The 15,099-nt window shown below is 42.0% G+C and overlaps 1 protein-coding gene across 2 annotated transcripts; it reads left to right on the forward strand.

Annotated features, from left to right (window-relative positions):
* Positions 1-2,860: 2,860 nt before the first annotated feature.
* entpd2b (ectonucleoside triphosphate diphosphohydrolase 2b) lies at positions 2,861-14,802 on the forward strand. Of its 2 annotated transcripts, none has more exons than XM_070924505.1 (9): positions 2,861-3,160; positions 6,401-6,518; positions 7,908-8,058; positions 9,578-9,737; positions 10,448-10,675; positions 11,636-11,905; positions 12,345-12,464; positions 13,163-13,297; positions 13,404-14,802. In XM_070924505.1, exons 1-9 carry the CDS (start codon positions 3,044-3,046, stop codon positions 13,617-13,619), a joined length of 1,515 nt encoding a protein of 504 aa, XP_070780606.1. In that variant the 5' UTR covers positions 2,861-3,043; the 3' UTR covers positions 13,620-14,802. The 2 variants fall into 2 exon arrangements, with proteins under 2 accessions (XP_070780606.1, XP_070780607.1); XM_070924506.1 differs by having other exon boundaries at positions 13,408-13,569.
* Positions 14,803-15,099: the final 297 nt, after the last annotated feature.

Consider the following 15,099-nt stretch of genomic DNA (forward strand, 5'->3'; position numbering starts at 1 on the left):
GTCATCTCACATGAGGGAATATGTGGACTTTTCTTGAAAGTAAAATAGACTAATTCTAAATAACATTAATAATACATTTAGTGCAGCGCTTGAAAAATGACACTGTAATGTGCACTAAACTCAGCAGCTCTTTCGAGCATTTAGTCGCTGCAATATCTTGTTGTTTTGGTTCTTGAGTCTGCCTTTAGACTGGTCGACTCCTAGCTGCTCTTACCGACCCTTCATAAAAATCTGTAAGCAAAGATATCCATGGGTATGATGGGTATAATGTGTTAGCCATGGCAAAACATGTTTAGCTAATAGTATGTCAGGGGCATGTTCCTGTGAGACTGTTGTGGAGATGGCTGGTGCCCTGGTGATATAAATGCTTTCAAAAAAAACAAGAAGAAATGAATCTAACGCAGCATAAAATGAAAAACATGTCAGTGTTACATCTGACAAACTGCATCCTGTTTTGTTACCATTTTGGTCCAGACTGAAATATCTCAAAAACCATTGGATAGGTCGACAGAAATCTTTCTACGGATCTTCGTGGTTTTCCTGCTCCTGATTTCATTTGATTTCATGACATTCCCATCAGCCTCAGCTGTGCTTTCTCTTTACTGCTTCTGAGCAAAACAATGTTAGCGTGCTTAACAGCTAAGCTAAGAAGGTAAACATTTCCTGCTAAACGTCAGCATGTTGACGTCGTCACTGTGGGTGTGTCAGCATCATCTGACATTAACATTGAGCTCAGAGCGCGGCTGTGCGTGCGTACAGCCTCACAGTGGCGTTAACGTAGATAACGCTTGCTCTTGTTAATTGAGACATCCGGTTATATTGTTGACGTGCCTTCCATATATTGTGCCATATCACTTAAAAACAAACTAACACTTGTAAAATCAGGGCTTTTTCCTCTGTACCTGTGTCGCATCTGCAGGCAAAGTAAGGCGCGCAGGGGGTTGTTGATCTAACATGGCCAGACGTGTATATCTTTAGGTTAACTTAAAACCTGTATTTGTTTTAAAACAGCCACATGTAAATGTTCATAATCGGACTCTTTCAATCGCTGAAATGATAGCAATGTTACCCCGGGTACCCCAGTGGAACGTAGGACCAACACAGTCACTGTCACAGTCAGTCTAATCTTTAATTCAATTACAAGTGCCATCATTAATTAGACCATGGCTGTCATTGTTAATTAATGACATACCTTGTAGAAGCAGAGGTGGCCTGCAGGATATTGTCAGGTGAGACATTTGTTCTGGTCCATTGCCCTTTCGACCCTGATCACAGCCGACACACTGTCACCCTCTGTCAGGGAGATTAATGTGACTCTGAGCGCTGATGGATGATGTGGATTACAACCAGATCCTTAATACTGGTCTAAACTCCCCGCTAGGAAGACACAGTGCGACATATAGCTTGACTTACAAAGGGTCATTTCACTGATTTTCAACACGTATTGTTGATATCGAAACACGTTTTTACAAAAGCAATCTGACAAGCATAGAGACACTGTCAGCGGGACGGTGAGCCAGCGTGCACAATGCCACGGTCCTGAAACCAGTGCAGCTAAATGGAATTCAGCCATCATTAATTGCATTATTTACACCTGTGGTTTCTCACCCTTAGGAGAAGAAGTCGTAAAAGTGCCCAGAAAAATGAACCACTACAGGTTCACGGCAACTGAGGAAACTGATGATGAAGAGCGCGCGATACAGTTGAAAGCTCCAGAACAAAAGTAAGTGGACCTTGAGTTGAGGTTGTTTAATAACGATAACAATGTTTTGGCCCGCAGTCGTTAGTGATGTATCTTATTCATTATGGCAGGATCTCTCTTTTTTATTATTTAATTTATCACAGCTTCTTCTTTTAGGTCTTCTCATTAAAGGCTTCATTGTGGGCTTGTTTTGGCCTCCTCTCTGCTCTGCAGTCTTTACTTTCATTGCCAGCTGCTTGTTCCCTGTATTTGCGAACAACATGGAAAAGCCAACAATGGAGAGGCATCAAACTTTCACATGTCCGTTGATTCTACACGTGTTATTATAACCGGGATCGGGCAAATCTATCGCCTCTGTAGGCTCAGTCATTGGATGCCAGGCTGTAAATTAGAGTTACAACTCAGGTCTTCCAGAAGACCAGTAAACTCAGATGGCAGGTTGGCAGTAACATTAACAGTGATGATATTTGTTTTGTTGTTCTTTGTTGTTGTTGTTGGTTTTTTGCAATATTCCGTACACTGTGAAGGATAGAAAATAAAAGTGCCCTGAGAGACAACACAAAGAAAAGCTCAATTGCAATATTCAGAAGCCCCTTCAAAATAACTCATTATATATTCTGCTAAATTTAGACACCGTCAGAGCAGGATTTCAGCAGAAAATAGACTAAAAGTACAAGTACAAAAGAAAGTAAACTTCATTTCTGTGCTTTACTCAGACACCCAAATGAGCATGCAAACTGCAAGTCAGGTTTTAAGCTGCACCCATTCACATGCAAATACTGGAGGGAAACAACAACCAGCTCTGCAGCTCCTCGGTCCTGCACCCTGAGCCTCTGCCAGCCTCGGCCACCCCTTGTTTTCCCATTAATGACTGACTAATTATGAATCATGAGGGTTTTCTTTCTCTCCCTCTGAACTGCACACGGAAATGACCGGGCAGAGCTTCTACTTCTCCGCTCGCCTCCGACCGCAATAACCGCTGAATGCGAATGAGCAGCGGTTCCTCCGCCGCCTCTCTGGCCATGTAAGAAAAACACCCCCCCCCCCCCCCCCCCCCCCGGCACCAGTAGCCTTGGAGCCGTTTCCATTCACTGGCCGAGGAGGAGGTTTTTCAGACACATGGAGGAGGACTTGGCTGCGCTCGGGACATAAATTGAGGTCAGGCTTTGCTGGCTCAAGTGAAATGTAAAACAGGAGGCAGGCAGCCGGTGAAGCGTGAACCACAGGCGGGCTGTGATACCGCCCGGCCAGCGGGAAGCCGTCAGCCACTCGGCCGCTATCGAGTCGACGCTCGAATTTCCGGCGGGCTCAGAGACGAGCTGCGCGTCTCACTTTCACTTCATGGCTCAGCGCTCCGCTCATCCCGTCGTCCCCATCGCGCTGCTGGTGCTCGGACTCGTTGCCATCCTGCTCCTGACCGTCCCGACCGAGGACGTCCGCGAGGCACCGGGGTTCATGGTAAGGTCGGTTCCGTCGGGTATTTTCGGATCAGGGTCAGCGTTGGCCCGCGTGTTAACTTGCCGGGATGGTGTAACCGAAGCTCGGCGCATTCCCGGGAGCTGCAAGGTGCCGCGCAGAAACCTGCGGCACTGGAGGATTCTGTGACATTAGTACTTGGATGTAGTTTGCTCTTATTTGTTCCCTCTCCTGTCTTCACAGCCGTGGGTCAGTTTGATATTATTTAAACTCAAAGTGTGGAAGACCAAGTCTGACAATATTAAATAAAACACCAATTAAAATTGAAATGTTGCATAGCTCAGGAGATCATTGTTAAAAGATTTAATTTAGTTTAATTTACATCTTAGACTTAGATGTGTGGATATACTTCGGGTTTTGGCTGTTAAACACGACATTGTGTTGTCTGTGAGATCCCTTAAATGTATTTTACAGGATAACGGACTGGACGGTACTGCCAAGACTGCAAAAGATTCTGCCTCAGGGTTCTGGGGGGGGGCCTCATAAATGTCACACTTCCAACTGCGTTCGACAAGAGAGGAGGAGGAAAAATACATAATATGTTAAATTACAAAAGATTTTTTTTTTAACTTGCAAGTCACCAATTTGGTGCTTATTGGAAATTCACGCTGAAATTGAAAGAAATTGTGTAGGCATCTCCAAAGAAACCCAAAATGAAATGTAGATGAAACGTAAAATGGACTTTGCATTTTTATTTTCAAACCACCAGTCGAAAAGACTGCGTAAACTGTGGAAATGAAAATCGCTATCTTATCTTCGTCTGTTTCTGTCGTTTATTATCTGCATGTTTGCTTCTTGGTTGCTGCTGGATGTCGCTCATCCCTCTCTTGCTGAAGATCAGCTGAGGACACAATGTTATTTGCCTATCACGAGGCCGCCATCAGTAACACTGTGATATACACGCACCTCATGGCTGAAATACAATCCTCATTGTAATGACACAAATAATATAAGACTTAACCCGTGGAGCGACCTGGTGATTTAAGAGACTGCCTTACATTTGGAATGGAAATCAAGGTTTAATGAACAGACAACCAAATAGATACGATGTTCTGCTGTCCTGAGGATTCAGACAGGGAAAGACTATTTGTTCACTACAGTTGGGATAACTGTAAAGCCTTATATCTAGCCTGTAGCCTTATATCTAAAAAACTGCATGAAAGACGTGGTGTTTTTGCATTCAGAGCAGGATTGACTCCAGCTTCGGTTCCCTGTGCTCCCTCGTTTTTTGTGTAACCAGCTAAATATCCCATGGCTCCCTTTATGGTACAATGTAGCCGCCCTTTCACTCAGCAACACTGTGGGGGACCCGTCACAAAAAAAGGACACAAAAGGTTTTGGGTTTTTTCACATTTGTGCAACAGTTCCCATAGTTTATCACTTGAAGGGACAAAAAAACTGATCATTAGAGCTCCTCTGTGTTTTTGGCAAGTGTTAGAGCGAGTCCTTACAACTGACTGCACAGCAGTAATGAGGAAATATTATGAGAAATACTGAGGCACACTTCCACATGATGTTACTATTCACCTGCTATACTGATTTGAGAAGCTGTGCGTTCGCAAATGCCTGAGTGTGGAAGGATGTGCATGTGTACCTGTTTCTGCACAAGAATTTATATGTATGTGTGTGTGTGTGTGTGTGTGTGTGGTCCCTTTCCTTTGGCTTCTTGTATGGCAGGATTTCTACACATTCTTCGTGTTTCCTTTCATTTAAGCAGGCATCAAAGTTGCTTTGATAATATTCTGTTTCGTAGTCAAAGTGGCAGCGCTGCCAGGACAAGCAAGTTTTTTTCCTCACAGTGAGTAGACCATGATAGCAGAACAAAATACTTCCTCTAATGCACCAGACAATGGTTGGAAATCATATTCAGGATGTAAAACTGTCCGCTCCATTATGTAGATGATCTTAGGGAAAGTTATCAGTACACTCTGATATATGTTAGGAAGTGTTATGATAGGGACTGCATCCATGAACAGGATGATAAGATGGCAAAGACATCCCCTGAAAACAAAAATCCTTGGATGGATGAAAAGTGGAGAGAGGCATTTTCTCCTAGTTATGTCTCCCATATCTTCTTACTCATTATGACTGTGATAATTCAGTATCGCTATCTCATAATTGCAAGATTTGTGTCTCTGAGAGGAAGCCTGAGGTAGTGATGGACACGCAGTAGAGGTAGGCACCCAAAGCAAAAAGGAATATCAATAAAAAGTCAGCTGATGGCCTCAAAAATTCCTCATTTCTAGAGGAAAAAGGAGCAGAGAGACGAAAAGTGGAGCAAGCTTGCTCCTCTCGTCTCTATGTACGCAAAACACAACATAGCTTGAAAAAGCCACTGCGGGACTTGTGTTTTCTGACTCAGACACTTAACAGAGCAAACTGGCAGGGAAGGAATTGCTCGTTGATACTTATCATTTTCCTCTTGCATACTTGTGTTTGCATACTTGTGTTTGATCTGTACCTGCAGCCAGTACTCTGCCCTACTCCACTCAGAACTGCAACTGAATTCCTTTCGTTTAAGTGCCTCAGTGTGAAATTGAACAGTAAAACGCACGTCCCTCGATAATGATGATGATGATTATTGAGACAGATCAGTAGCAGGGTACGGGAATTGTGGCAAGAATCTAGGATTTCATCGCCGTCCTCTGTGCTTTAATATTAAGAGTTAATCAGTCCCAGATCCAGAGAGTTTCTTCATGTTGAACTGAACTTTGCCCCCAATGCACAAACACGCCTCATGAACATTTAGATGCTTCACAGAGATCGAATGAGCAAAGGTGTAAAGACTGTGATGTCCTGGAGAGACATTTTCAAGGGGCAACATGTACTTTCTGCTTCAGAGATAACATCGATGAGGTCAAAATGACTATTTTGAAGTTAAAAAGGAAAATGTGTTATAGCCCTGAGAGGCTGTATATATAGTAGGAATAAGAATGCAAGCAAACTGTCCACCGCACGTGTAAAACAACATCCAGAAGGCTGTCTTTGAAGACTGACATTATTGGTTGACCTAGACTGCAGCCAAATGCCTTTCAGATGCCAAAACTCAGGCCCCCCTGCCCCGATCATAAACTCTTTCATGTTCTTCTGTCTCATAAACTGGACTCCCCTTTTTCACTGCCTTTCGGAAATGCTTAGCTGTCCCTCTTCTCAACCCCCTTCCCTTTAGTTTTACCTCTCTTGATTTTATATTTCTGCCTGTCTCTCTCTCTCTCTCTGTAGTATGGAATTGTCTTGGATGCCGGATCTTCGCACACAGCTTTGTATATATACAAGTGGCCAGCAGACAAGCAAAATGGCACGGGTGTGGTCACCCAGCACAGTGAATGCCATGCTAAGGGTAAGTGTCTGCACTTTCTCCAATCAAATATATATCTGTGTCATCATTTGTCTTCTGACCATCCAAGAAGCATCTGGTAGGGAGGGGTTTCTGTCTGCAAAATACTAATTTCAGGGTACTTTTAATCACAAGAAAACTCAATAAATAAATAAATCTATTCTAAATACAATGTTTTAGGACTAACCTTTCATATTAGGTTAGTCCACCTTAAGTTACAACTTTTAGTTTAGAAGTTGAATAGAAAACAGCTCATGTCTTTTGGTAGTTTTTCCATGATTTCTCTCAAATGATTGGTCCAAACGATTTTTGACGCGTAAGACCTGACCCCAGAGGCGAGGCGTGTGCGTGTAGTAAGGCAGCGAAAGGGAATTTACTGCAGCGTGTCTGTAAAAGAGTCGCACGTTAGTCGGCTCAGATTCACAACAGTTACAACAACAGCAAGATCCAACATCCCAGTCGTAAGACCGATAAAGTCCGACATAGTTCCATATTGACCATGCATAGTATTTTTAACCCTTGCATGACCGAGTCTGCAGCCATACAACTGTTGTGAGAGGTCCAATGAATGCGCCAAGTTGTAGACATGGGGATCGCTGCTTTCCATCCCACATTGGTTGCATAACTGCTGTGAATCAGCTGATTACAGCTGCCATCCTCTGTAAAACAGCAAGGCACAAACCTCTGAGGACACAGGTTTTCGCTGTAGTGTAGTATACCTTTAATCTTCTGATAGTGAAATCAAACCAGGAATATGCACTCGGCATACCACTGTACTGTATGTTTTGGTTACTTTAAAACTGACAAATTATACTTTACAAAGTTGTTTTTCTCGTTATATATTCTGAATCAGTGCCAGCGGTTTCCTGTGAATGGATTATATTACGACAGTGCAGCACAGCGAGTGAAGTAAATCTTTGTCTCAGGCTGTCGTGAATCAGGAGTGAGTCAGAGTTGAGCTCTGTGCTTTGCCACTCCTGCCCTGCCAAAGGGATTTTATGGTTCTTGACTTAGATAAACAAACCTTTTTTCTCCCCAATTAGTCATGAACATGGTGTTGACATTGTCATGATTCATAATTGTGAAAAGGCCCCAGTGAGAAGTGAACTTTGGTCCTTCGATGGATGTCAGAGAAGAAGGAAGAAGAAAAAATTACAAAGTCACCTAAATTAAATGAAGTGATCACCCACAGTTGTGAGTAGATTGCCATGCAGTTTATTTTTCACAGGTAGCTGGGACATTTCTAGTCTTGTGGGTGTGATCGACTTACATCATGTTGTGTGTGTGTGTTCACAACAGCTAACATTGTTTTGTGCACAAGAACAAGATTCTACAAGTCTATAATGTTATCAGATGTGTTTTTTTCTTTGTTATATCCTGTTCGTCGTTCAGGCGGAGGAATCTCCAGCTATGCGGGCCAACAGGGAGCAGCAGGGCAGAGCTTGGAGGCATGTCTGGAGCAGGCGGTGAAGGACATCCCCAAAGAAAGACACCAGCTCACACCTGTGTACCTGGGAGCCACAGCTGGCATGAGGCTTCTGCAGTGAGTCAGTGTGTGTGTGTGTGTGTGTGTGTGTCTGTCTGTCTGTGTGACCCAACTGTCTGTCTGTCTGTGTTTATTTTGTTTCTATGTGACTTTGTTTTTCTTTCACATACAGCAGTGCTTCACCTCTGTTTTTGCTCTATGACTGTCCTATGCTAATCCTTTGATACATTAAGATAATAAAACAAGAAATGTCATCTACGGGAATCTCTTCAAAACATAATTATGTACCTTATGCATTATAAATCCACCATCAAAACATAAAATGATACAAAGCGTAGGGATGCATGATATACACTATATTGGTGTAAAATTTTAATTATTGTTCTAATTCATTTTTCTCTTTTATTCTATAGCTAGAACAATAATTCATTTTTCTCATTTATTTAACTTAGCTGACGTCACCAATAACCAGCAAGCTAACTGTAAAATGAACTAGTTAGTTGCAGTAAACAACATCACCGCTGACATCCCCTTATAAAAGAAGGCTTTGGTCGTACACTTTTTCACTGACATCTGGACTCGCAGGAGTTGTACCGACATGTTCTCGACTCAGCGAACTTGCATATCTTATCTTGTATTATATGCCTCCATATTTTGCATGCAGAGCGGCCTGTGGTCTGTTAAGATATGGGTCCTGTAGGTGATTAATCCTGTCTCTTAGTGAAATGAGGGAATACAAACACACAGTATATGGCCTGTCCTCCAATACATCAGCAGGTCTGCAGTGTATTAGGTTGTACATATAGTAGTAGCTACATACAGTAGCAGTAGAAAGTAGAAATAGGTAGTATGCTGTCAACAGAACTGAACTAACTCATGTTTGGCGTCTGCTGTCTTGGCATGTTTGGCATGACATTTTTCCACTATCTGCATCTTCCTCCTGATTGAATATTGAGCATGAAGCTTTGAGAGCACAAAGTAGGCGAGGTTTGACTTCATGCAAATATGCAGCAGAAGACAGCTGACCAATCACTCAGTCGGAGGTGAATATGTAAATCAATATTTTACTTTTATCTGTCGGCGCACTCCAAACATCCCTTTGCACTCATAATGGTTTGGCACTAATGTAACTCCATACAATGTATATAAATGAACTGTTGATGCTCTCCCTCCATCACTTCCCTCAGTGCAGGTTGTAGCTCAGGCATTTTCTTACACTAACTATTTACAGATCAGTGTAGAATTGCAGGAACAAAAACTGAACGTAATTAAGTAATAAAGAGGTCCTGCCTTCAGGTGCTGGTGCATCTGGTCCTGCTGACAAACATGTGTCACTGATTTCACTGTGGCTTCTCTGCGAAGCTTTCAAAGGACTGACCCCCAGCCTTAAGATCTGGGTCAGCAGTGAAACCTGAAGCCTGGGGCAGTAAAGCAGAGAGAAATAAGCGAGGTTTAAGAAAACTGCACATTTTTCAAAAGTAGCATTTTATTAATACGACCTCTGAATGAATGTCCATAAAAGTCACTGACCATAACTTGTAACAATTTAGTAAAATAAGACTTTTTTCCCAACAAGACTCTCCAGCCCGGAGCAGGCGGTTCAGATTCTGCAGGAAGTGGGCCACAAAATCCAGTCCTACCCTTTCAGCTACCAGGGGGCGGCCATACTGAGCGGTCAAGAGGAGGGGGCGTACGGCTGGGTCACCGTCAACTACCTCTTAGAGAACTTCATAAAGGTACCATAGCTTGTATGAAGTGTGTTTTTGTAGACAGCAGGCTTCAATCAGTTGAGATGTGTAAAAGTATCTGCTGGTATTTTGATCTAAATCAATTATAGAGTCAAATACAGTGGCCCAAAGAGCTCAACGCACGGCGGCTTAAGAAAACAACATGCAAATAGACAAAACACAAGCAAATAAAGAAACCGAGCAAAGAAACGCGCATTTTAGCTCATTTTTCGAACACCACTTCCGGATAGCCAACCACAATAACTTACACACCGTGGCAACAACAAGCGTGTCCCAGCCGTGTTCATCACTTTTCAGTATCCTCTGGAAACAGTTTCCCCAGTTTGATGAAGATGTTTTCTTAATTTGCCTGTGTTTTCTTAAGTCGCAGGGCTTTGAGCTCTCAGCTCCACCGCAGTCTAAATTGATTTAGAAGTCTTTACAGTATCAAGTACAGTACAATCTGTACAGCAACAGCCGACTAATGAGGGTATTTGTACTTCAGCAGGATGGTGTTACAGCTTGCATTAGAATAATTCCCCATCAAATATTTGTCTAGTTTTTGCACTTAAATGTTGCAAAAATGTATTGTCTGCTACTGTTTGTCTCTTTAAAGCATATTTAGAGGGTGACTGATGACACCTAGTGGCCCCTCCGACACTGTAAAGTCACCATCTTCATCGTCATCAGCCTCTGTTTCCCTTATTATCTCTGTCCAGTATGGTTTCGTGGGCCGCTGGCTCAGCTCGGGCAGGCCCACAGTGGGGGCGCTTGATTTCGGCGGGGCGTCCACCCAGATAACATTTGCGACTCAGGAGGAAGTAGAGGACCAACATGACATGATAAAGCTGCACCTTTATGGCCACGAGTACTCTCTCTACACACACAGCTTCCTGTGCTACGGGAGGGACCAGGCCCTCAAGAGACTGCTGGCTCATTTAGTGAAGGTAGTGTAACATGCCACACACTCGCTAAAACCCAAAGGAAACAATCTCTTATTTACTTTGTCCTCATATATATACATGGACAGGCTATCGACCTTTTTATGATGTTTATATTATAACGCAGGACAGAGACAGTGAATACAGTGAGCCTGAAACAGGACGACAATGCATGTCGTCGAGATGTGACCTCATGTGGACTGTAGAGCCCTCTGGCAGTTAAAACAAGGGATGTGCTGCGTACAGTTGATAGTGACAACACTGTGACATTAACTGTCAAAGTCAGTGTCTTCACTGTCTTTAGAGACAGACTAGACCAGGCTGAAAGAATGACGCAGTTAAGACTTCGTAGTTAAGATCACTACTATGATGAGAACATACAGCTGTATGAGTTTCCAGATTCCAGACATTATACTTGTGTTTTCTGTCTTGTAGTTGTGTATCATTTTTAAATATATGAAGGTACCTGGTACTAAAGTACCATACATATAAAACAAATAGCATAACAGTAATGTATGAAATCTGTATTATTATTAGAGCCCAATCAATAGCCCTACTGAATGTTTGAGGTAGATACTGATGATGACATCAACATTTGAGAGTTTGAAACATTTTATAGCAAAGCATCTTACAAGATATATTACACACATAACATACACACACAGCACAAATATAGATCCTTTAAATGTGGTTATTGAAGAATTGTGACTGAGCAGGCCGTTATTACAGTTGGAAAGTAAACTTGTCAGTGCCCTCTGGTGGACACAAGTATGTGTACTGCAGTAACATGTCACTGACAGACCAACATAATAGACCATATTGATATATCTATGATAACATACATAGATACATAATTACACATGCGCATTTAAAGAAATATAAGGAATGATTGTAACAGTATTTTTAATGGGTTTTTTTTACAGGGAATGTTTCATATCACTCTCTCTCTCTCTCTCTCCCCCTCAGTCTCAGGGTTACTCGGAGTCAGTCACTCACCCATGCTATCCTGCAGGCCACAGTAGAACTTTAAAGTTGAACAGTATATTCAACTCTCCGTGTACAGAAAAGTACAAACCCAGCTCCTACGACTCCGAGGCCTCTCTGACAGCACAAGGCAGCGGACATTATGAGCACTGTCTGGGCAACGTGTCTGAGATTTTCTCCTTCGATAGCTGCCCCTTCTCCCAGTGCTCCTTTGATGAAGTCTTCCAACCAAATGTCACCGGTAGCTTCATGGTAAGAAAGGCTGGAGGGAGTAGATGACACAGAGGGGTTATATCCACTGGTAGTATTATAGACTAAAGGTCAGCCTGTACACAAGTGGTACACACACACAGGGTTAATGATGCTTACAAAGTTATCATTTTTTCTCATTTTTGGACCCACAGACAGTCATAGCTAACATTACTGCATAGCTGACATTAAAGTCTCCAAATATTTAAGTACTCAAGTAAAGTACAGGTACCTCCAAATTGTAATAAAGTACAGCACGCCTTGTAACGGTATAAGACTTACTGTAACTAAAGAGCAGCATTGCACACAATCACTGCACAGAAATGTGTGTTGTGACTTATCAGATTTTCACAGTCTTATGTATCATAACTATGTTATTTTCCATGTGCTAGTAATTGCCTCAGTCTGAGTTTTGTATTTTGTCCTCTTTCTGTGTTCTCAGGCCTTCTCTGCGTTCTTCTACATTCACTCCTTCCTGCAGCGTACCACCGGTATCACTGTTAGCACTCCCTCACAGCTGGAGGAGGCAGCCAAAACTGTGTGCAGGATGACTTTCAATCAAGTAATATTTAGTTATATGATATCTCATTTGTGTCTGTGACCAGTTTACATTTTCTTTAGCTAATTATCATTTATTATCATTCATTGCATTTGCAAATATGTCTTCCTGTCATACTACCCCTCACAGTTGATCCATTACTTTAAAATCTCCCATTTTCAGTTTCAAATCCCTCGACTTTTCATCTAGCGCCACCTGCAGGTCAAATATTTCACTGAAATATGATCACATCCACTAGACGATGAATTCACAATGGATGAAATGTGATACACATATTCATGTTCCCCTCAGGATGAATGGTAATAACTTGATCACTTGAACAGTGATCCTTTAACGTTTCATCTAAGCCAAATATTAGATTTCTTTGGTTTTTGACTAAATACCTGCATAACTGGTGACATTCCCATCAGCCCCAGGTGTACTTTGTGTTCAGTGCTAATTAGCAATGGTAGCATGCTAACACACTAAACTAGGATGGTGAACATGGTAAACATGTTAGCATTGTCACTGTGAGCAGTTAGCAAAGCCACTACCATAGCTGTACACTCTTGTTTGATTACATTGACTGTAGTTAACCACTAAAAGCATTTATTATTATTCGAGTGGCACACTCCTCACCAGCCATGTACATTTTGGTGGATGAGCATCATTTTTATTTTTTTATTCAATGTATTTTAACACAGCCTTGGTTTTTGTTTCAGATGCTACTTCTTGCTCCAGAGCAAAAGTCTCGCTTGCAGGACTACTGTGCTTCCTCTGTGTTTGTTGAGATTCTCATGTTGAGAGGATACAGGTTTGATGAGACGTCGTTCCCGCGCATTTCCTTCCAGAAGAAGGTGAGAGCTTCATCATCACTTTACCAAAAAGTACATCCTCAAAGCTCATTTGCAAATAAAGACCCATGTTCCACTAACTTTCATTTGTCTTCTGTTGCTTCTCCAGGCAGGCGACGCCTCGGTGGGTTGGGCTCTGGGTTACATGCTGAGTTTGAGCAATCTGCTGCCGGCAGAGAGTGCGGGGCTGAGGAAGGCCCTGACCCCGGGAGCCTGGGGGACGCTTATCTTTCTCTTTGTCCTCCTGCTGGCAGCAGTCTTGGTCTTCATCTTACTCCGGGCTCGTGATGGAAAGACGAAAGGAGGCAGTGAAAGCACCATCTAGATGCTGCAACAACATACAGGGCAGTCAGAAAACAGAGAGACAGTAATACGTCCTGAACCTGAAATTACACTATGAGCTTAGAGAACATAATATGCTTTATTTAAGGGTGTTCACATTAGAGTAGGAACTGTTTCAACATGGAGGCTGTACGGTCTGTTCACTGACAGCAAAGGATTTGACTACAATTGCATAACTATAATGACTTTATTTGGAGTTACATTAACGTGTCCAATTACTCTCTGTCCCCTAAAGTTGTAGGACCGTGTATAAACGACAACTTCATCTGATGTGGATGCAAACACCCTCAAATTAAAGTCAGGAGTATACAGCCAATGAAAAAAACATGTCACTGACCAAATACTCTGACTGCCCTGTAGGTTTAAGAAGATAGCACTGGTCTGAATGTAATTTTTATTCTGACTTGAAATTCCAGCTTTTTGTTTAATGTAGAAAGTGTGACTGTACTCTTAAGCACTGTAAAATGAAGCACACTGTGGAAATAACTACTAGTTCAATGTGTAAAGAAATCACCATTTGTAAATGTTCTTGTATTCAAAGATGTTTTTCAGGTGGTAGTTTTTATCCACATTTTAGTCGGCCTAGATTAACGTTAAATAATCAATAACATACAGACGTGGTGAACAGCAGGTGCATATTACTGTATAAACAGACAGAAACAAACTTCAGTCTCTGAGAACCTTCAAGCTGTTTGGATCTGTCTCTTTGTTTCGTTTGGACAGAAAATCAACAAAGATTTAATTGTCAAACTTGTGTTTTTACAGTACAAGTAACAGAAGTAACAGGTGTTGACTCAGCTCAGTGGTCATTTTTTAATCTGACGTATGTGGTGTTGTTGTACTGCACTGGATTACACGTGTTGTTTTTATTGTGCATTACAGGCTCGATGTAGGCGATGCAGCTGACCTAACCTCCGAGATGTTTCAGATCCATTAAAGCCCCTTCATGTTGCATTTTTATGTATATTGTTGCATCTTAAATTATCCGTACGGCAGTTGATGCAGTTTACTGTATGTTGCTGTCAGCCCATTCAATGAATGTTAGATGAGTGTGAATAGATTAAACTGATTTTATACTTTACCAACATTTGTACTAGAATGTCATTGTGAATTTTGAATTGTCGTGACTTTACATTTCTCTCTCTGTGGTCACGTTGTATGTTTTACTCCAGATAACAAAAATAAATCTTTTGTTTTTGCCTTTTCTACAAGGAGCCTACTGTATTTGGGTCCTTTCTATTCAGTTAATTGTAGTTTCCTTCCGTGGTCTGCTTTGGACTTCAACGACCTTTGCCTTTCAGAAGTATGCGGCTCCTTCTGATGACTTCAGGCACAGTCGCATTGCCCTCAAAATAAAATCTCAGATAGTTTTACAGTAATGTGATTTGCTGTTTAATCGTCCTACCTCCTCAGTGGATGCACAGATCAGTAATTGGGGTCACTAAAATGATTTAAATATTATA

The sequence above is a fragment of the Enoplosus armatus genome, chromosome 18 (genome assembly GCF_043641665.1).
Source record: "Enoplosus armatus isolate fEnoArm2 chromosome 18, fEnoArm2.hap1, whole genome shotgun sequence".
Lineage (NCBI taxonomy): Eukaryota > Metazoa > Chordata > Actinopteri > Centrarchiformes > Enoplosidae > Enoplosus > Enoplosus armatus.

What these genes read in the sequence shown, in the direction of transcription:
- entpd2b (XM_070924505.1), top strand. Translation starts at nt 3,044, where the DNA reads ATGGCTCAGCGCTCCGCTCATCCCGTCGTCCCCATCGCGCTGCTGGTG. An exon ending in GCGAGGCACCGGGGTTCATG is followed by an intron (nt 3,161 to 6,400) that starts GTAAGGTCGGTT and finishes CTCTCTCTGTAG; the next exon opens with TATGGAATTGTCTTGGATGC. An exon ending in TCTTAGAGAACTTCATAAAG is followed by an intron (nt 9,738 to 10,447) that starts GTACCATAGCTT and finishes ATCTCTGTCCAG; the next exon opens with TATGGTTTCGTGGGCCGCTG.